Here is a 23,247-nt window from a genome sequence, read left to right as displayed (position 1 = left end):
CCCCCCGAAACAAAGGTAGCCATTAGTTTAACTTTTATCACTGAGACCACAGATTTGTTTGCCTGTTCCTGAGCTTCATACGAACGGGACCGTGCAGTGTCTCACTCACCATTAAGTCAGCAGCATTCTTACACACTGCAGCATGGAGCACTTTGTTCTTTTCCCGTGCTGTGCAATATTCAATGGTATGAATACAGCACAATTTTATTTACCTACTCTTCTGCTGATGGAAATTAGGTTCTTTCCAGATTTTTGCTATTATGAATAAAGCTGCTATGAACATTTGTGTACATGTCTCTCGGTGGGCATCAGGATCCATTCATCTTATCAAGAGTGGAATTTCTGGGTGATAGGAGACATCAACAAATACTTTTCCAAATGAGTTGCAATTGTTTAATGTACAAAAATATTGTTTTAATGTATAAAACCTTCTGAGAACAAGAGTTCAAAACACGCCCCTCCCACAATCTTCATATTACGCTGTGTATCCTGTGACGGACTGGCTATCCCAGGCATTAGTGGCGGGCGTGCCAGTTTCTGATACACAAAACCCTGACCTTGACAATATGCTGGCACTTTTCAAATTGATCTTGTTAAACCCTACCAAAAACTCTGTGGACTAGGTAACCTCAACATGTGACAGATGAGGACAAGAGGGGTCAGGAAGGAGAAACACCTTGACCAAGGTCGTGCAACTAAATCAGCGGCACTCAAGGTCTCCCATCGAGCTTCTGTCTTCCTACTAAAAGCAGGAAGACCTGGGACTTCCCTGGAGGTCCAGCAGTTACGACTCCGCGCTTCCACTGCAAGGGGCACGGGCTCGATCCCTGGTCGGGGAACTAAGATCCTGCATGCCACGCAGCAAGGCCAAAAAAAAATAAAATAAAATAAAATAAAAGCAGGAGGACCAGCTTTGCATTTATCACAGAGTTAGGGAAGCACAAGCTTAGGCACCAATAACCTCAGCTCCTTGTTTTCCTGTTTAACTACCTTATCAGCTCAAATATAATTAAATTCTGCAACAGCTCCTGAGTATAACTCCCCGTACAGCAGACTTAAATCATCATTATTTCACACTACACTCTGTGCCTTAAGACGTTGCTATCCAGCTTGACAAGGGTAGAAAAATAAGAAGCTATAACCACCCTGCAAAAATCTAACATTGAAAGATCACCACGAATCATAGGGTTTCACATATAGGCATGGATTTGCAAAAACAAACAAATAAACAAACAAATAAACAAACAAAAACCCTACAGGTTTTTCTATTTTCTACTCAAGTCTCTACTGCATGCTGAAGCTGACTTAAATGGCATAAATCAGAAAATGATAATGCGAACTGAATGAAATTCTCATAAATCACGTTACTAAGTATAGTTACATCTTAGATGTGAAACCCAATTAAACAGATGGCCACATGCTGTCAGAATCAGCCCCTAATCAATAAAGATGTTCATTTTAGAAAATCACCTCCATTTTTCACTTCTTCAGTGAAGCAAAAAGGTGGTACTTGGGGGCTGGGGGGAGTCCCAGGAAACCCAGTGGGGAAATGTATAAGGAACTCCACCTGTCTTAATTTATAGTCCGGAAAATCAGAAAGGAGGGAGAAAAAAAAGTCACCCACAGGATTCCTTGTCATCTTGCCTGGGAATGTAATTTACAATGAGAGCAAGCACTGGTCATTAGGAAAACAGAAACAGCTTGAATCTCTTAATTAAAATACTGCTTCAAATTGTTCATTCCAAACCCCCTCTGCTCATGAGCTTTCGAGAAACCACTGGGTTACCCTGAAATGGTTGCTTCCTCAGTAAACCTCTGATAAGATCACCTCTTCCCAGAAAGAAACAGGCTGAGCAGGGGTGAATCCTGGAGGCAGGATTTAAACCCCCCAAGAGCAGTGAGTATTCACTGACATTGGAAAGCCAGTGTGGAAGCACTGCTGAAGAGTCTACATCAGTGCCTTGCCTAGCATAAGAACTGATCTATTACATTCACCACATTGGTGAAAATTTTGTCTACCAATGCCAAGAAGCGATGAAAATGAGAGCTGGTGAAAACACTTCTGTACTTCGGAACACTCACTCTGGAAAACATTTGGTGTCATCTGAAAGTTGAATATTTGCATACTCTACAAGCCAGTAATTCCACTCCTAGTATATACCCCAAACACTTGTTTCAGGGGACATGTATGAGAATATTCAGAGCAACATAGTTCATAATAGCAAAAACCGGGGGAAAGGGGAACACTTAGGTCTGTAGAACAGATAAGTAATCTGGGGTACAGTCACACATGGAATGTTACACAGCAGTGAAAATGAAAAACCTACTGCAACATGCTACCTGGATGAATCTTAAAAACACGTTGAATGAAAGCACAATTGCTTAAGATTGCATGCAATATAATACCATTTTTATTATGCTAAAAATAAGTAAAAATAAACAATATATTGCTTAGGGATACATATGGTTTAAAATTTATTTTTTAAAAAAACAAGAAAATAATAAACACAAAAATCAGAATAGTTGGGCTTCCTTGGTGGCGCAGTGGTTGAGAGTCTGCCTGCCAATGCAGGGGACACGGGTTCGAGCCCTGGTCTGGGAGGATCCCACATGCCGCGGAGCGACTAGGCCCGTGAGCCACAACTACTGAGCCTGCGCATCTGGAGCCTGTGCTCCGCAACAAGAGAGGCCGCGATAGTGAGAGGCCCACGCACCGCAATGAAGAGTGGCCCCCACTTGCCGCAACTGGAGAAAGCCCTCGCACAGAAATGAAGACCCAGCACAGCCATAAATAAATAAATAAATTAAATAAATAAATAAATAAATAAATAAATAAATAAACCCAAAGTTAAAAAAAAAAAATCAGAATAGTGGTTACCTCAATGGTGAGGAAGAGGAAAAGGATGAGGAGGAGCACAGACAGATGCAATGACATCAGGAATGTTCCAGTTCTTGGATGGGTGGTGGGTTCATGAACGTATATTTATTTTATCATATGTTTTCTTATATACTTTGTAACTTTATGTGTTCTAGCATGTTATATATAATCTTTCGCATGTACAAAGTAAACCATTTTCTTTTAAAATAGATAATTTAAAGAATTTTCTATCACCCAGCAAGTTATTGCAATTGATATCAGTATAATTCGTGTTATATAAATATAACCTATATTATTATAAATAGTATTTATAAGTAATATCTAAAATATCATAATTTCCCATGTAACACATGCAGCTTACTTCTGAACTCAGAGCTATAGCAAAGCATCATGTTGTATATTTTAAATATATAAAATTTTTATTTGCCAATTATACCTCAATAAAGCTGGGGGTGGGTGGAGAAAGCAATGGTATTTTTATGACAATAATGCACTGCCAGCTAACTGCTTTCCTGTTCACTACTCTCCCAGACCAGTCTGGCAGAGACTGCCATTCTCCAAGGTGGCCACACGAGGGCGACTCTAAGAAGGTGTGCCTGCTGGGAGTGGGCTGTCCCCTCTGGCCAGGGAGTCCTGTCAGGATGAGGGCCAGCACAGAGGACCTACCACAAGTGGGTAGACAGGAAGCCTCACTGAGAAGGTGGCATTCAGGCAAAGATTTGAAGGAAGTGGGAGCGCGAACCACGCAGATCACTTGGAGAAGTTTTCCAAGGCAAAGAGAACCCTGAGTACAAACGCCTGGAAGGAAGAGTGTCTCGTGCTCTAGGAACAGGAAGGAGGCGAGCATGGCTGGAAGAGAGGGGAGATAAAGGCAGCATCATAAGAGGCCTCGGGGCCATTTCAAGTAATTTGGCTTTTATTCTGTGTGAGATGGGACGCTGATAACGGGTTCTGAGCAAAGGAGGGACATGAGATGACTGTAAGACATCTTAAAATGGCTGCAATATTATATTTAGAATAGACCAAAGGGGGATAAGTTCAGAAGCAGGGAGGCAAGTGAGGAGGCTATAACAGGGATTCGGCGGGAGATGGTGAGGGCACAATCAAGGGTAGCAACTCCTTATAAATTCCATCCCCCGCGCTCAACAAACAGCTTAGAGACATGCTTAAGACCATGAGATCAGAGGTGCTCACCATGCGAGGGGGTGGGGGTGGGGACCAGAAGACGTGCAGCCCGCCCTTCCACAACAGGTCACTGCCAGCCTGCACTCGGGGTCTGTCATTCTCGTCAACGTCTTCAGGCTTTTACTACATATGGATGTACCTCTAGACAATATATAGAACTGTTCTGCATGCTTTTGAACTCTATTTATATGATATCATACTCCACATATTTTTCCAAGTTGTTTTTTTTCACACACACAACCTATTATTTGTGAACTTCATCCACGTTAATACATGTCACTCTGGTCACTCATTGTTCGCCACTGTCTGGCATGCCCTTGTGTGAACATGACACATTTTGACTCATCCTCCTTTGGAGGGCCACATAGGTTATTCCCCTTTTGCTGCTATTATAAACAACACTGCTATAAGCATTCTCACGCGGGCCTCCTCATGTGCGACTTCTCTAGGGCACTGCTTCCCCAACTGTGTTAGACTCGCCTGGAGGGCTTAATAAAACAGATTTCTGAGCCCCAAGTCCAGGGTTTGTGAACAACAGGTCTAAGGCGAGGCCCAAGATTTTGCATTTCTAACAAGTTCCCCTGGGACTCTGTTGCTAATAATCACGGGACCACACATTGAGTAACAGCACTAGTGCACATGTCGAGCGCTCAAGTGACATTCACAGACACGCATGCCCATCTTTGGCTTTTCTAGGTGTTGCCCAATTGTGCAGCAAAGTGGGTGAACCGATGTACATTTCCACCAGCAGTATGTGTCCCTGTCGCCAACATCTGGTGCTGTTAGATTTTTAATTTGTGCCAATCTGACCTTTAATAATTTTTTAACTTATCATGGTAGTTATAATTATGTACCTAATACATGTAAATAAAAGAAACTCAAGACTTTACATCCCAGGATTAATTAGAGCATTTCAAAGCTTTTCTAACAGCTTCTAAATTCTCCCCAGCTACCTGCTCGTTTTTCCCATCAATCCTAGTAATAAATAAAACAAAAATCAGTAAGACCGTTATGAAAGAAAAGTGGAAGCTTGTTCCTTTTCATGGCCAACATCACTGCAGTTTTATTTACTGTAGTTGTTTTTTTTTAACTTAATGGTTATATGAAGCTTTTTTTAAAAAACTTATAAGGTAAAGAGAATGAGGAAAATTGGACATATGGGTAGGGAAACAAACTTCCTTCACCAACATACCTGGTCACTTCTGGGAGGAAATAAAGAATGCCCTACTCTTAAGTCAGAGTCATGGAAAAGTTCCCTCCATTTTGTAGCACATTAACAAGGAGACAAGGAGCCGCTACTCACGGATCTGGTTGGTGGATGCACTGTAAAAGGCATTGACAGTCGTTGGATTCGTAAACCACCTGTAGAAAGAGAAACAACCACCACCAAGTGATTATCATTATCCAGGCAGGAGGGCAGTGAAACACATACAATGTGGCGGGATTTATTAGCAAATAACCAGGGAACAATGGGGAAGCGCCACACGCAGGGAAATTATCACCTCAGTTTAGGGTTATTGCTCTGCTCAATGAACAATCTCATCCTAAACTGAACATGCCTGGTTATTCACTGTTACTAACGTAATGTAAAAAAGCACCAGGGCTTCTGAAACAGCTTTAATGAAAAATTCTAGAATCTAAAGGGATCTCCCCACAGATGGAAACACAGCAACAAGCTGATGTTTGCCAGGCCCTGTTCAGTGGGTCCATGGGACAGCTGAGTTTTCTATGCTGCATCACCTCTGACCTGTCCATTAAAGGTTTTAGATTGGTGGCAACATAGAAGTCCATGTAAAGAGAGATAATAAAGCACAACCACGGTACCTAGAGGGTCTGCCTGCTCCAGTAGAAAGTTTACTGATTTAAGCCCCAAAAGACCTAATGGCTCATCCTGCCTCTATCACTAACTAGCCGGGTTGTGGTGGGAAAGTGGCCTATCTTCAGTTTCAGCTATAAAACTAAGGTATTGCATTAAGATATCTTGGGAGTACCTTCCAGCTATGAAGAGTCTACACTGCATTTTAAATGCACAGGAAGTTACTTAGATCAGACTCAGCAAATTTTTTCTGTAAACAGATGGTAAACATTTAGTCATTTCATGGGCCAAGAGGAAAAATCAAGGACATTATATAGGTACTTCTATAGTGAGAGAAGCTTTTCTATAAAATTTTATTGATGAAAGTCAAAATATAATAATCTAGTACAGGGCTTCCCTGGTGGCGCAGTGGTTAAGAATCCGCCTGACAATGCAGGGGACACGGGTTCGAGCCCTGGTCCGGGAAGATCCCACATGCCGCGGAGCAACTAAACCCATGTGCCACAACTACTGAGCCTGTGCTCTAGAGCCTGCGAACCACAACTACTGAGCCCGCGCGCCTAGAGCCCGTGCTCCGCAACAAGAGAAGCCACAGCAATGAGAAGCCCGCACACCACAGCGAAGAGTAGCCCCCGCTCGCTGCAACTTGAGAAAGCCCGTGCGCAACAACAAAGACCCAACGCAGCCAAAAATAAATAAATAAATAAAAATAAAGTTCCCTTTAAAAAAAAAATAATCGAGTACAATTTTTGGTAATACAGGCCTATTAATGAGAAGAATGAAATTCCTTAGGGGCAGGAGAACATTATGCTTTGAGGTTCAAAGTTAGTGCTTCCTACCATCAAATCAACCACAGACATTTATCTCTAAAGATCACTCTTAGCTCATGGGCTGTACAAAACCAGGCAGCAGGCAAGATTTAGCCCTCAAGTCATAGTTTGCTGACCCCTGACTGAGATGCCTGTTGAGTTTCAGGCACTGCCCTTTATGATTAAAACCAAACATTTGTCTTAAGCTAAACTGCTCAAAATAAACTTCTATAAATCCCTTTTCAGAACAATCATTTTACCAATTTATGTCTAATAGAATAATTATGTCAGACTAATAATTTATGTCAGACTAACATGAAACTGGTAGGAAATCCAAGTGTGGATTCTAGTTGGTCCACCCATACCTTCTCCCCTTATAAAGAAGTCCATGACTGTCACCCTATTATTATTATCACTAGTAGTAGTAGCAGCAGCAGCTGACATTCACGGAGCACTTACCACGTCCTACGCACTTTCTAGTCATAGGTTTTCCTCATAGAAACTACAGGAATTATTAGCCTATCTCACAGGAAAGGACAATGAGACTTACAAGCATTATATACTCACACAAGGTCTAGTCTGTCTGACTTCAAACCAGTTCTCTTAAGCATTATATTATACTAGAGACATCACTGGAAATCAAAAAAGAGTGCCTCCTCTTGTCAAAGCTGAAACCTGTACTCACTTCCATAAAATGTATATTCTTTTCCTTCAAATTTAGGATGAGTATTTCAATAAACCCTAATGTTTGACACACATTTACTGGCTGGCTTACTTTTCTGAGGAGAAAAGTACACGGAAAGCACTTCTATTGCCCTAATGTCACTACGTGTAGTAGGTAATATTATGCCCCCCCCCCAAAAAAATGTCCATGACCTAATCCCTGGATCCTGTGAATATGTTACATTACATGGCAAAAAGGACTTTGCAGATGTAATTAAGGTCAAGGAGCTTAAAATAGAGCGATTATTCTAGATTATCCCAGGTTGGCCCAATCTAATCACATGAGTCCTTAAAAGTGGGGATCCTTCTCTGGCTGGAATCCTAGGGATGCAACAGGGGAGAAAGTCAGAAGAGATGCTGCAGAACGGGAAGTCAGAGAGATTCCAAGGGTGACAAGGATTTGACACGCTGTGGCATGCAGCAGCCACGTGCAAGGAGTGGGGACAGAGTCCTCTAGGAGCTGAGAGTGGCTCCCAGCTGACAGCCAGCAGAGAAGTAGGAACCTCAGTTCTACAGTGAGAATCGAAGAGGATTCTTCCCAGAGGCTCCTGCTAAGAGCCCAGCCAAGCCATCCCACATTTCTGACCTACAGAACCGTGAGGGAATACATTCGTGCTGCTCTGAGCTGCCGATAAGGCTGTGGTGATTCATTACAGCAGTAACAGAAAACTAACACACAAAGAACCCAGCATTTGTTATGTCTGCTCTCTGGGTCAAGAGGGGAGAATCCAGGTGCCTCTCAACATGGCTTCTAAATGACATTGGACTGAACCACAATATGTACCAAGGATGATGTGTATTCCTAGAGCTCATCTCTTCTCTTCCCATCCCTCCCAACTCCCCTCCGTTTAGCAAAGAATAAACTTGCAAAACATTAGGTAAGAGCCATGTAGGAACAATGTTTCTAACTTCTGATGGACAAAGGCAGACAAAACAAAGAAATCAAACAACCAGATGGAGCCTGATGGGGCCTCTGAAGCTTCAGCAAGAATTCCTAAAACATCTTATACAAGATGCATGATCTCACCTTTCCTGACTTCCCAGAGCTCCTGCTGGCTCTAGGACATGTTTGGAGCCCTGATTATGCCCAGAGCTGATACTAAGTAGCTGCACTAACAGAGCCTACCAGTTGTGGATGCTATTATTTCTTCTGATTGGCCAGTTCCCACACCAAGCCAGCCGTTAAATATTTTGTACATCTCCCTGATTATATCTGAGTTTATTATATATTTAGTTTTACTATTCTCTAACGTAAGCCCACCTGTGCTGGTTCTAATACGTGCTTATAATTTTTTTTACACTCCTCCCATTAAGAAGTGGACTCTAAATTCCTCTCCCCTTGATTATGGGCTAGTCTTGGTGACTCACTTCTAAAGCATAAAATGCAGTGGAAATGACACCACATGACTTCCAATGCTAGGCAATTAAAGGCAATACAAGCTCCCCCTGGTGAACACATGTACGCCCTCCCTGCTTCTTTTTCAGGAGACTTGCTCTTCAAAGTTTCTGGCTCAACCAGCACGCCACAAGGAAGCCCAGGACACACGGAGAGGCCACAGCACGCCTTCCGGGCGGCAGCCAGCACCCACCACTAGACCAGGCGAGGAGGCCTCCCGTGTGACTCCAGGCGCAGCCACTACCTGACTGCAACCACATGCAACACCATGAGCAAGAACCACCCAGCTGGGCCTAGTGACCACCAGAACCACGAGAGAAAAATGAATAATTATTGTTGCTTTAATCCTCTAACTTTGGGGGTGGTTCATTTTACAGCAAGAGATAACTGAAAAGCTGGCTGTCCACAGATTAAGTCCTACCCAATGGGTTGAATTTTCCCAGGAAAATGTTTTATCTGCCCAACACAATGGCTTTTAAAAGTACCGAATTGGAATTCCTTTAAATGAGGCGTGCAATCACTAGTTCTCCATGGTCTCCACCACTCCCTATCATTTACACTCGTCTAGGTCAACATCTGTTACCTGATTGGGCCGTGAAGGCATGAGTTTGCACAACTTACCTCCCAACAAGATTTTAAGTTCCTTATGGGCTAAGACTATTGCCCAAGTGCTATATGCTGAGCAAAAATTCATTAAATCTGTTTAAATGAATGTATTGCTATGTATACATCTACTTAGATAAACAAAGAGTATCATTCAAGTGCTTTAAATTCTTTTTATTATGTCTTTAGGGTGTTCCTGCAGTCTGTGTTCGGGGAAGGATTTAGTAGATAAGGTAGGAAGAGGTCTCGTATAAATTTCAAAAATATATGGAGATGAAATTATACTGGACAATGGATACGTAAAAAGAGTGTGATGATGAAATGCAATAATCTAAAGCAAAAGACACTGATACCCTGATTTCTTTGGACCATATAAAATAGATATACATCAGGCTAAAGTTTTACATTTTACCTATTAACTCTTAAAGATAGTCTAGGGAATATGGAATGGAAAAACCATAGAGTATTTATTGCTTTATTTCACATATCCTGTAGATTGTATCCATCCCATTCCATGCTGTAGATAATTCTGGGCAGGACCATAATTTGTATAGACATTTGATGTATTTTTACATATTTTTCAGAAGATAGAGAAAAAAATCCAGACATGTTTGGTCACAGTAGAATGAGAGTGAGTTAGTAGGGAGGCTGGCTTAAAATCATTTCTGTCAAAGAAAGAGGATCCTGAGGGAAAGAAATTACTTTTGACTCAAGCTGAGCAGTGAAGTAAATCCTCTATTTTTAAGCAAGCTGATGAAGTGACAATTCTGAGAACCAACCCCTAAATATGTACCTTCAGGGATGACCACCCAATTAATTTCATTCTTGCTGACATTTCCCATCGTGTTAGAAACTTCTTAATGCACATTTGTGCAGCTAAAATGGATTCCATGAGAATGAAACATAAAGGGTGTTTATCTCCTATACCCACAAAGAAGCAAAATGTTATTTCAGGGCTTTATGGAAATATAACCAGGATGTGCGGTTCAAAGTGAACTAGTGTAGTGGAGCTGCTCCAGAATCATCCTCATTCGATTAACTCATGAATTTTCAGACCTAAAAGATGTCAATTAAAGTCGATGGGTAACATAAAGCTAAAATTCCCCACAGTGCCTGAAAAAGGACCCACCTGAAATTTCTTCTAAAAAAATGACTTATCACATCACTTTACCATGCAAAGAGAATCTTAAATTCCCTAACATTGCTTTCCCTGATATAGACATATGGTCTGAGGAATTACTAGCACTGCACTGATTCTCATTCCAGGAGAACTTTTCCAGAAATATTAACCAATTTAATGTCCTTGTGAAAGAGGTATTTGTTTTCATTGACAGAGAAGAAAAAGACACAAGTCACACAGTTTGCTTAAGCCCACAGTCAGCCAGCACTTTTCCAAGGCATAAATATTAGAAGTAGTCAAGGTCATTAGAATCTTACAGCCCATCAGTATTTTAGGATGATGTTAAAAATGACACATTTAGGAGTTTTTCAATTAGCAACCCAGGCCTTGCTATACACCCAAATGAATAATGACATTCTGAAATTAAAGAATTAACTTGGCAGCGTCTCCAATATAGAAGAATCCCTGAGAGCACCCTGAAAGTTCACAAAAATACTGGTGCAAAGTTTGAATTTTTCACAAGTTGCAAAGACAAGAGTTTGAACTTACCTGAAGTAGACCTGAAAGGGTAGGATGATTTACACATTACATGTAGATGCTCACTGAAATACTGGAAACTATTTGAAGTCGTGAGATTTGAGAAGCTAGTTTTAGAACCCTAAATCTAAAATTTCTATTGAGTAATTTAGGCTGGGAATGAAACAGGCGAGATGGACTGAGAGATACTGTGACGAGAGGAGAAAATCAAGGACAATGGAGCAGATGACTTCACATCAGCTCTCTGTCATTTCCAAAGAAGTTCTAAAGCCTTCTGCTTTCTTCCTTTGTGCTTTTGAGGGGAGTCACGGATAGGTAAGGGGAATGGTTCAGCTTTAGGCCTACTCCTTAAAGTCAAACACTTTTAACTTACTCTGTAGGCGCATACTGTAAGAAGATTTGAAGGGCAGAGGGCAGGATGGCTAGATGGGACCCATGGCTAAGAGGGAGAGGCGGTAATCACAGCTTAAGCCAAGGGAGGGTAAAGGGCCTAGAGTTTTTCTAGAGGCCAGAACAGAGGAGGGAGTTGGAAGAGGGAGTAACGAGAGACCCATAGAGCATAAAAAGAGCCAGCCAAAGATCTGGAGACCAGAATATCAGACAAGGTTAAAACGTGGACCGTGAAAAAAAAAAAATGGGCCATGGAAGTCAGGCTTCCAGCTATGACACTATGAAAAGGTCAACAAATCCTTTCCACAAAAGCCAAGTATACCTTTCCCCTGGCTGGCAGCTTGGAGGCCGCACGATGCCTGGAGTTACGGTAAAAGACGTGAACCAGCGGGAGTTCGTCAGAGCTCTGGCAGCCTTCCTCAAAAAGTCTGGGAAGCTGCAAGTCCCTGCATGGGTGGACACTGTCAAGCCGCCCAAGCACAAAGAGCTCGCTCCCTATGATGAGAACTGGTTCTACACACGAGCTGCCTGCCCAGCACGGCACCTGTACCTCCGGGGCGGCGCTGGGGTTGGTTCCATGACCAAGATCTATGGGGGGCGTCAGAGATATGGTGTCACGCCCAGCCACTTCAGCAGAGGCTCCAAGAGCGTGGCCCGTCGGGTCCTCCAAGCCCTGGAGGGGCTGAAAATGGTGGAAAAGGACCAAGATGGGGGCCAGAAACTAACACCTCAGGGACAGAGAGATGTGGACAGAATCGCTGGACAGGTGGCAGCTGCCAACAAGAAGCATTATAACAAAAGATGCTGGGTTAATAAACTGCCTCATTCGTTAAAAAAAAAAGTATAAAAATGGACAAAACTGTCAACAAACAATCATCTTAGGGCCCTGGGAATTGATCAAAGGCAAACAACACATTGAAAAATGTTTAATTTTGAAAAACTGCTACAACTTAAGAGGAAGTAGAACAGGAGTCTGTGGCCTTCTTGCCTGGGACTACCAGCATCCCTCCCAGCTCAATCAGCAAGAACTTATTTTATTAGGATAGGGCTGGCTGGAAAACCAGCAGCTTTGCTGCCACAGGGGGTGAACTCACTTGGGGTGGGGGTAAAAACCTGCAACTATGCCAGCTGAAAGTGATAAACCTGGTAGAAAACAAACGAGGAAAACCCACAGCTTTGTGAGCCTGAAGTTACAGTTCCCATTGGGGAAAGTGACAGATCAGCCAGAAATTTAAAAGGGAGACAGTGGAACTGGAAGAGTCATAGAAGGGTGAGATCAGCTCTCCACACATCCCTGGCTGACTGGGAAACTAGGCATGTGTACAGGGGAGACCCAAGAGAGCCCAGTAGAAAGTAAACTCCAAGGGTGACTGGGAAGGGCTGGTGACTTTGAATGCACACCCAAGCCCCACGCAGATCAACTGGCAGAGGGCAGAAGCCCTACAGGTTCAAAGTGTCTGAGCACAAGCTCTGCCCTGATCCCTGGCTGACGACTAAGCTATGCAGACTCAGGGACAACCTCCATGAAGTGAGGCTAAAAAATAAAAATGAGAATTTAAAAAATGAGTAGAGACATCCATGGCCACATACTGTAGCAGAGACAGATTCTACAGTGTTAGTCCAGGAAAGTTACTTTTAAAAAAGCCTCAGAAAAATAAACCAGAATCCACAGTTGCTACAATACATTATCCTAAATGTCATTTTCAACAACGACAAAAAATGATGCTGGAAGAAAAAGTGTAAAGAAAAGCAATCAATAAAAACTGACTCTGAGTGAGCCCATATGTGGGATTTAACAGACAAAGACTTGAAAGCAGCAACTGTAAATTAGTTCAAAGAATTAAAATAAACTGTATTCAAACAATTAATGGAGAATATGATGACAACAAAGAGTCGTAACAAAGAAATAGAAACTATTACAAAAAAACAAATGGAACTTCAGGAGTTGAAAAGGGCAATAATCAAAATGAAAATTGTATTGATGAGTCACCAGCAAATCTGAGAATACAGAAGAAAGAACTGGTGAATTTGAAGATGGATCAATAGAAATAATCCAATCCGGAGAAGAGAGAGAAAACAACCCTGGAGAATTGGGTCATAGCAGAACAGAGTAATACCAGCAGGCAGAACACAAAGTAATCTAAACCTGAGCTGAAGAATTTCTCAGTTGTAAGCCTCTTGTTCATTTTGTAAAACGGGGATAATAAATAGTACCTATACCTCACAGAACTGACTAGAGGATAAAATGAATTAAAATATGTAAGTCACTTCCTGGAACATTATAAACACATAATAATTTTTAGTTGCTATCATCATCATCATTCACACTTTGCTAGGGAAGAAAATCATGAGTGGCCCTGACCCCAATAGTTCCTAGTGAAACTTCCCTACCTGTAGGAAAAGTTCTTACTGCTTGCTGAGAAGAGGGATATAAATCATAACTGCTACTGAAGGAAAATAATAGAGCTATCAGTTCTTTGACACGCATTACCTCAACAAAGATCCTATAGTTACTTCATAATCACAGGCATACCTCGGAGATTGTAGGTTCAGTTCCAGACCACCATAATAAAGCAAATATCACAAATTTTTTGGTTTCCCAGGCATATAAAAGTTATGTTTATACTATATGGTAGTCTGTTAAGTGTGCAATGGCATTATAGCTAAAAAAATGTATATACCTTAATTTTAAAATACTTTATCTCTAAAAAATGCTAACCATCATCTGACAACACAGTGTTGCCACAAACCTTCAATTTGTAAAAAACGCACTGTCTGCAAAGTTCAATACAGCCAAGTGCAATAAAATGAGGTATGCCTGTATACAATTACTTCTACATTTGTAATCATATTTTACTTTTTAAATATTTGGTTTTTAAGATATTCAAAAGTTTCTGCCTGAGTGTGAAATTCTAGAGAAATTTGCTTATATATATATACATTCATAACAAGATCTAGAAATGATTTGAGCATTTGCATCTTAATAAGCCTTCTTTTTATATGTGTTGATGCTAGGAGTAGGGTAGTCATAATTAGATTGAACAACTGATTCATATAATATCAGAAATAAGAGTTGCCAAAACATAACACAAATTTTGCCAAACAAAAATAACTGGCGAGCCAGCTACTCTGACTTGAGGGGAATTACAAAGTTTGCTCTAAAGAAACTCCACTTCCCACCAACATATTTATCTATTTCACTTTTTTTTTTCTTTCTTTCTTTCTTTTTTTTATTTTTCTTACTCACTCTGTTTTTGGAACAGCTTTTCTCAGCCAGAAGAAATCAGTCTGTGCTAAATACTTGCGGGTTTGCAGGACGTTGCCGAAGTAGTCAGATTCTGAAAACTTGATCTGAATAAAACAAACCACAACCATCACTGTTCTAAGTGCAGATAAAAGATGGCTCTGAAAAAAAAGACTTCAGCGCACAAATGAGCGAGCAGCAGAGACGCTGCACTCCTCACATCATCTCTCAGCCATCACCGGTTAACCCAGTCTTCACAAAGCCATGAAATTTAATCTCAGTGATTTTCTTGTAAAATAAAAAGCTCAAAAATCAATATGGTCATTTCTGGATGACAGTAAAAAACGAGAAGTTGCAGTAATTTACAATGCATTTCATTTGCTTTATAACTGAAAAATCTACTTTAGCCTTTACAGAACATATTATCTTAGGTTTGAAATTTCTTCGCCCACATGAGTCCTTGATTTTTTTCTAAAAATGTGTACTTTATTTATTTGTCACATAGGTTCTTCTAATAGTTCAGAATAGTTCTTTCAGAATAGAAAGAACTAGTTCTTTCTAGAACTGAACAGAACTAGTTCTATTCAGAATAGTTCTTCTAATAGTTCTAATAGTTCAGAAAGTTCAGAATATAAACTTTCAGTTTATTCAGCTGAAACCTCGTTTAGTTCACAGATGATGATTTAGTCAAATGTTAAAATCTAATTTACTGTAATCAGTATTTGTTCATGAAGGGAAAAAAAATGAAAGTGATTCAGACTTATTTTCTACCCTAAGCACAATGGAGTCACTAGAATAGTTTGATTATTAATTGAAATTATCTATCAACCCTCAAAAAAATGCTCTGGTCACTAAAGATTCATGAAATTACAGAGGCAAATCATAGATTATAGCTCGCATGGAAAAAAAGGAAGTTGATGGCTCACAACAATGTTGTCTATTAAAATAGGGAGAAAGACATAATTGATTCTTGAGTTCCTTTTCTTTTTTTTGGAAGGAGAATGGCAGACAGTTTTAATTCTACAGGCACTCTATCTACAAAAGTAGCAGTACTTAACCTAAATATTGTAAATAATATCCATGTAACAGTAAAAGCAGTGGTTTGTAGTGATCCCTAATGCTTTGGTTTTAAAATATATTACTGTGGCAAATAAAATAAGAAAAATACACATTTGAATAAGCAAGTAACCAAGAGTAATCATATTCTTATTAGCTGTAATATTTTTGTAAATTTAAGCCATGATACTCTTTTAAAAGCAAAAATTAAAATACGGCAAATGAAGGTTTATGAGACCCACAGGCATCACATTACAGATATGAATGAATATACACAACTTGACAGTTACAGACTTGACAGCAGCCTATTTGTTGGCCAGTGTCTGGCTCAGGTTTATCTCTTCCCTAACATATCATGGGTACTCATTTTGTCTGCAGAGTAACTTCTGTTAATGACTCATCTTAGCAATCTTTCCAGGGGACCAGGCCAAAATATAAAGAAAAGAATAAAATAATTAATGGCACAGAGAGAAAGGCAGGAATGAAAGTATCAATTCCTGGCATGTTTGGTGTTCTACTTGGCCAACAAGTTACAGAGATAAGACTTCAAACTGTCCCTCCCTCAATCCTCTTAGGGGAGGTGGCTGATGAATAAATCGTGGTATAATCACATAATGGAAAACCACACAGAAGTCTAAACAAATGGTCTGTATGTGTGAACATGAAATAATCTCAAAAGCAATGCTGAGTAAATAAGACAAGTTGTATGTATTAGAGAATTTAAAATTTTAAAACTTATAAAACAATACTACATGCTGTTTATGGGCACATACCTATGTAGCAGAAGCATAAAGAAATGCATGGGAATGAGAAACACTGAATTCAAGAGAGCGTATCTAGGGAAAGAGATAGGCAGGGAAGAAGGACATTAGGTCAAGGAGGACTACACAAAGAATTTCCAATGTATCTGCTTTATTCATTTAAAATGTGTGTGTACATGTATACAGCTAATATGGCAATATGTTTAATATTTGTTAAAGCTAGAGGTGTTCAAAATAGGATTTTACATACTTTTCCGATGTCTGAGACGCTTCATAATGAAAAGAAATCTTACAATCGATTGTATTTTAGATAGATGTTTATACTCAGCCTCAGAAGAAACAGAGTAAGCTCCTTGTTTTAAGAAGCAACCCTAACTAGCAATTCTAATGCGTTCCCGGATCACACAGTTTAAAGATGTGTCCAGTGTTCAACCTTTTTTCAGCTTTTGTTCCGAAGACAGCTCTGCCAGAACTTTCAGAATATGATTGTAACTGACAGAAAATTCAGATACGTTCTTGGGTTCAGAGCGTGCTCCGGAAAATTCTCCCAAAGGAATTTCCTTCAAAAATATTAACTTTTTTTAGACGCAGACGTAGAGAATGGACTTGACACGGGGAGGGGGAAGGGTAAGCTGGGACGAAATGAGAGAGTGGCATGGACATATATACACTACCAAATGTAAAATAGATAGCTAGTGGGAAGCAGCTGCATAGCACAGGGAGATCAGCTCGGTGCTTTGTGACCACCTAGAGGGGTGGGATAGGGAGGGTGGGAGGGAGATGCAAGAGGGAGGGGATATGGGGATATATGTATATGTATAGCTGATTCGCTTTGTTATACAGCAGAAACTAACACACCATTGTAAAGCAATTATACTCCAATAAAGATGTTAAAAAAAATATTAACTTTTTTTGTACTATCAATGGGGTCAGTTGTTACTTTTAGAAGAGTCTGCTAATAGTGTTACTTTCCTGTTCCATTCGAAAACAAAAACTTGACATTCAGGTTGTTCTACAGACATTACATGGAAAACTACCCAAAAATTTCCTAAAGAAGAAGAGTTCCAAGTCTAAAAATACTTTACATAAATATGGTCCTACCATAGCCATGAAAATGACTGTGGGCAGCAAAACTCAGAGGCAAGTGATTACAAATTTGCCAACATCTTACCTATATTTAGAAGGATAAATTTTAAATTGTTTTAATTATTAAACTGAGCATATTTTCTATTTCTTAGCCTGGTTCAGTTAATCTATTCCACTTATTTAATGGACATCACAGGTAATAGGGGACAACTTTTACTTTTTCCTGTAAGACAGGTTAAGTGTTTGGGAGTAAGGAACGGCCAGCCGCTGTTACTCCCATATGACAGATGGGAAACAACGATGGAGAGATTACGGAACCTGGCCAAGTCACACAGTCCAAATCATTAGGCTCCCACTTCAGTGTTATATACATTGGTCCTAATAAGAAAACTGGTGATTCAACAGAGAGAGTACAAGGAAGGAGGAGGAGAAGGTAAGAATTACAAGTGGGAGGAGAAGCAGTGATTAAATAAATCAGGGCACAGTTTACTTAATATCAGACAGCTGTTAAAATAATGGTAATGAAGGCTATGGAAGACAAGGACAAAACAATATGTTAACTGTAAAGGTCAGTATACAAAATTATATATAAGCATCAATTACAGCTATACAAAAATAGAAAGATAAAATAATACACTAAAACAAAAGTACATACTATTATGTTCAAGTACCAATATTCAGGGACTTTTTCATTCCTTTTCTCTATTTTTCAAATTTTCCACCATGTGATAATACTTTGATAATTTCAAATATTTCAATAGGGCCTTGAGTGAGAAAAAACTATGAAACCTAGCAACCACTGGGAAAGTTCTGCTTGTTGTAGAGATAGCAACAAGAATGAATGTGCATGAATATTTTAGAACCACTTGTAATCTTCAAAAAAAAAAAATGTTTAAACTCTGAAAGCGACAATAATTGGCTCAAAAGTCTCTTGTCCTTTCAGTTACTGGTGAAAATCTAGGTCAAGTTGATAATGACTTTCAATCAATTCCACCTCCTGACTTTTCAATTGAGTGACCTTTGGGGAATTAATTGGGGCTCCCGTGTCATTTCCTAAGAATAGCTGTCCAGATCATAAAATTTAGGGGAATCTGACTTTCTCTTTGCGGAAATCCTATCCTAGATGCCTAGCACAAATGCAACAGACTAAATGGAAGAATAAAGCTATTACCCTCCCCAAAGGTGAGGAACACATAATAAGGGCAGAACAAGGAAATGTGTTCAGCTTCTCTGTAGGACCAGTAAATACAAGCTGATAAGATACTACATAAGCCAATAGGAAGTATAGATTCTAGAACACTTTTTAAGTTAAATCCATTTAAACATACTCAGCAATATATCCAAATACCTCTAAGAAAGATTTTATTTTAGGCACCCAAAGAACTCTGAATACTCAATGTAATCCAGATTTTAGAATTATGTTTTCCCTTATTTAAATAGCAAAGTCGGACTTCCCTGGTGGCTCAGTGGCTGGGAGTCTGCCTGCCAGTGCGGTGGGGTGGGGGGGGGGCGGGGCGCGGGGGGGGGGGGGGGGGTTAGGGCCTGGTCCAGGAGGATCTCACGTGCCACGGAGGGGCTGAGCCCGTGCGCCACAACTACTGAGCCTGCGCTCTAGTGCCCATGAGCCACAGCTACTGAGGGCCACTCGCCTGGAGCTCGTGCTCCGCAACAAGTGACGCTGCCACGGCGAGAGGCCCGCGCACCTCAACGAACAGTGCTGGCTGCAACTGGAGGGGGCCCGTGCGCAGCGGCGAAGACCCAACGCAGCCAAAAATTAAAAAAAAAAAAAAAAGTATTTAAATAAAATAAATATATAAATAGCAAAGTAATACGCAAGATTGCTGTGTTTAGATGGCTTCGCTGTAAGCAGTATGTATGTATACATATATACACACCTACACACGGGGTGGTGCTCAAAATGTTTAACAACCTAAGTATACAGAACACTGTGGAAAATACAGTTCCCACAGGCATTCACATAAGGGTGACTCTGAGGGAGCACCAACTAGCACACCAACCAGGAACCAGATGCCCCGCTGCCACCACGGGGGGTAAGGGGAGGTCTTGGTCTGCTGCGGCCAGGGGAACACGAAGATGGGACTCCCCGTGTGCAGGAGTTACGGAGGACCGGCTAGAAGGCCGGTGGGCATCAGTGCACCTCGCTCCAGTGCCCACTCTTGCCTCTCCATGGTCATGGGGGGGTCAGAGATCACTTAAGAGAGCTGGCGGCATTGTTTCATTTTGGTTTTTTACCAAGTAGTACAGAATTATTTCAATATTTTAACAACCTGTTTTTCTGGAGCATTCCACCTAAATATCACCTCACTCTTGCATAGTGGCAGCAGCACTCTCTGTCATTATGCACACAAAAATCATATACACACATAAACACACAAGTGTTCCACTAGCAAGAGCAGACCAAGACCCACCCCAAAGAATATTATGTGGGTTCACATATTATCTACGTATCTCCACGTGCATATTTATGTTGATGTATGTATCACTCACCAGAAACATTGATCTTCTCTGAAAAATTACCCACATCCAGTTCTCCTAAGTAAATGGAGGCCAGCTGTGATTCTGACTTTAGCTCCTACTGCAATTTTCCATTGGTTTTCACAATGAGTGACGTGCTGAATGGGGTCAAGTATTTACCTACTGTCTCTCAGATACGTGCCCACCCTTTTACTCCGTTCTCTAATATAATGCTAGGCTGTGAATCTGAAAACCACGTTTCCCAGGCTCCACTGCAGTCGGCTTCCTGCCAATAGGAGGCACTGGTGGAAATCAGCAGGTGGCAGGAGGGGAAAGGATGCTGTGTTTTTTCTCTTTCATTCCCTCTCTCTCCTCTTTCTTCTTCCGACAATGACTCTGGAAGAATCTTCAGTCCCTCTTCCACAGCCCCAGCTCTGCTCTGGAGTGGCAGTTCCTCATCTGCTCTCGAAAGCAATGGTACCACCACCTCCTCCCTTTTGTGTCCCTAGACACAGGGGTGGTAACTGCTTCCTAAAAAAGTTATTAATCTCTGGTTTACCTCGCCTTCCTGATTTTTGCATTCCAACCTATTTCCTCTATTATATCTCCTCTCTTTGAAATACCTGATGTGGTTTGGCTTTCCTGGCTGATACAGAAATCTTCCCAAAATTGGTATCAACTCACTCTTGCATCTGTCTCCATCAAAGAGCAGTACAGGTACACCTTATAAGGTTTATCTGAACGTGGACTGATGCCTATCTTTTTAGGCTAACTAGTAGGCTTTCCTGCATGCTACTGGGGGCTCACATAAAGGGCACATCCTTTTTCTTGTCCTTTTCAAAGACTACAGAAAGACTGTTGTTCAGCAATATTTTGCTGCGTATCTCAGTTTACCCTGTCATTCTCAGAAGAGAAAAAAACATTTTTTTTCTAATTCTTTATATCTGCCTCTAAGTTCTTTTCCATTTGCTCTTATCTCCATATGAGCCCAACTTGAGTTTTCAGCCTTTCCCTTGACCTTCATCTAATCCATTCCCCAATCTCTATCCTCTTTCCTTTTGTGTTTGTACCTGATGAATCACCTTCACTTGCATCAAATAAAGTAAGCTGTTTTTCATTTGCAACAGCCTGTCATGTTCAGAGCTTGTATTACCAGAAATTTCTCATAAGCCCAACAGTAGTCCTTATCTACATATTCCTCAAAACTGAAAACACAGTCCCACTGTGTATCAGCAATACTTTAGTCCTTTTGCTATTAACCTCGGTGACACTATTACTATCACATCAAGCATCCTTTACCTATTTTCCAGTTGGGTTTTATTCGTTTCCTCTATCAGTTTCTGATCATGAATGTATTTTTACTTCATGTATTTGGATTTTTTCACCGTCTTTTTTAAACTGTTAGAAACTCTTGGGTGTAATTGTGTCTGCTTCGGCAATGAGTTGGGTGAAAGCCATTTCTTCACAAAAGTACTTAAAAATTTTGGTATATAATGGCTTCAGTTCAGGCCCTGGAGACATGAGGAAATACACCTAACACTGCATCCTGTTTGGCGTCTGGTTTCTTTTCACAAAAGATACTACATTTATTGAATCCTTAAATTTGGGGCATTCACTTTAAACAGCAGCAGACTGCCAACAAAACCTGATCAACTAAACACCGTGAGTGAGCCCTGAATGCTATCTTATTTGATTAAGGCCTGAGACTGTTCCATCTGTAGAGCCTCTTAAATCAATTTCAGGCACATGGATACTGCATGTGTTAATTCGTAATGACCTTTCCAAACCAAAATAATTTACTATCATAAGTGAAAAACTGAAGAAGCCATAACTAACACTTAACAGTGTGCTTACTCTGTGCCAGGGTCAATTCTACATACTTTAAATATGTTAACTTATCTGATCCTCATAGCAGCCCTATAAGGGAGGGATTATTACTATCTCCATTTTGATATGAAGAAACTGAGGCACAGAGAGGTGGCATAACCCACCCTAGGTTGCACAGCTAGGAAATGGCAGAATGGGGATTTAATTCCAGACACTTTGATTCCAGGCTCCATGTTCATAACCACTACACCAAACTGCCTCTCAAATTCTCGCCTGCATTCTTCAAGTATCTGCCAATCACATGTAATTATCCAGGTTCTACTGCTGAGGTACTTTGTGCCCTGGTGATGCCCTTCTTAGCAGCAATAGTTCTCATACTGATAAACAAAGTTATAGCTATCATTTATGGGGAGACGACTTATGTGCCACACATTATGCTAGGTGCTTTTACATTTACATAATCTCATTTAATCTTCTCAAAAATACTAAGACTTGGTTATTATTATCTCCAGTATCCAGATAATCAAAGGCATGCTAACTGAAGTAAAATAACCTGCACAAGATCAAACAACTAGCAAGTGGAAGAGGAAGAATCACTTCTTCGTCACTTAACAGTATGACCTCCCTTCTCTTCACTCATCCCATCCCAACCAGCTCTGGGAAAGCAGTTCCCACCCACTCTTCGACTCACTCCTCTGTTCCTCCAGCAGAGCTGCCTGACAAGAACCCTGCAAAACCCCTTCTCTGATTACAAGTAGAGCTTCCTGGGCCCAGATTTCAGTCCTGGCTCTGACGCTTGGCATGGCACTGAGGAAATCACCTAACTTCTTTGAGTCTCTATGTCCTTTTCTGCGAGATGGGGATAAACACCATCTATTTCACAGGATCAGTGTGGGGCTTAAAAGATAATGTACGTGAACGTGGCAAATGTGTCAGTATCTTTAATTATCATGCTAATAGTGAGACTTTTCAGGATCAAAACAATGTATAATAAGATGGGCTGTCTGAGCTTTGGGATACTGTGAAGCACAATTATTTTCCTCCACAGCAACTGGATCAATACTTTGGAAGGCTATATCTTGGAGCCCAACTGAGAAACTTTCTAATTAATGCTTTCACTCACTTTTGAATAATCTTATAAAATTCCAGTGTTCATCTATAAAGCTAGGATTGCTTACAGATATGCAACTTATTAAATCACAGTTTCAGGAAAGAGCTATACCTCAGAACCACTGTTATTTAATGAATTCCAAAAAACTACTTTTTCAAGAAAATCTAGTGAATGATAAAAACAGGGGTTTTTGTGAGGAAGAAAAGTTCTTTACCAGAACTATCTGTAGG

The 23,247-nt window shown here is 40.6% G+C and overlaps 1 protein-coding gene across 2 annotated transcripts in view; it reads right to left on the bottom strand.

Annotated features, from left to right (window-relative positions):
• PHEX (phosphate regulating endopeptidase homolog X-linked) overlaps positions 1 to 23,247 on the bottom strand; it is a 194,712-nt gene that overhangs the window by 43,251 nt on the left and 128,214 nt on the right. For both annotated transcript variants that reach the window (XM_036841159.1, XM_036841160.1), the window contains 2 exons: positions 14,705 to 14,808; positions 5,367 to 5,425 (listed from right to left, as the gene is read on the bottom strand). In XM_036841159.1, the coding sequence (XP_036697054.1) occupies positions 5,367 to 5,425; positions 14,705 to 14,808 (163 nt within the window). The remainder of the gene's footprint in view (positions 1 to 5,366; positions 5,426 to 14,704; positions 14,809 to 23,247) is intronic.

The sequence above is a fragment of the Balaenoptera musculus genome, chromosome X (assembly GCF_009873245.2).
Source record: "Balaenoptera musculus isolate JJ_BM4_2016_0621 chromosome X, mBalMus1.pri.v3, whole genome shotgun sequence".
In the NCBI taxonomy this organism is placed as follows: Eukaryota; Metazoa; Chordata; class Mammalia; order Artiodactyla; family Balaenopteridae; genus Balaenoptera; species Balaenoptera musculus.
This window is presented reverse-complemented; position numbering and strand designations above follow the sequence as displayed.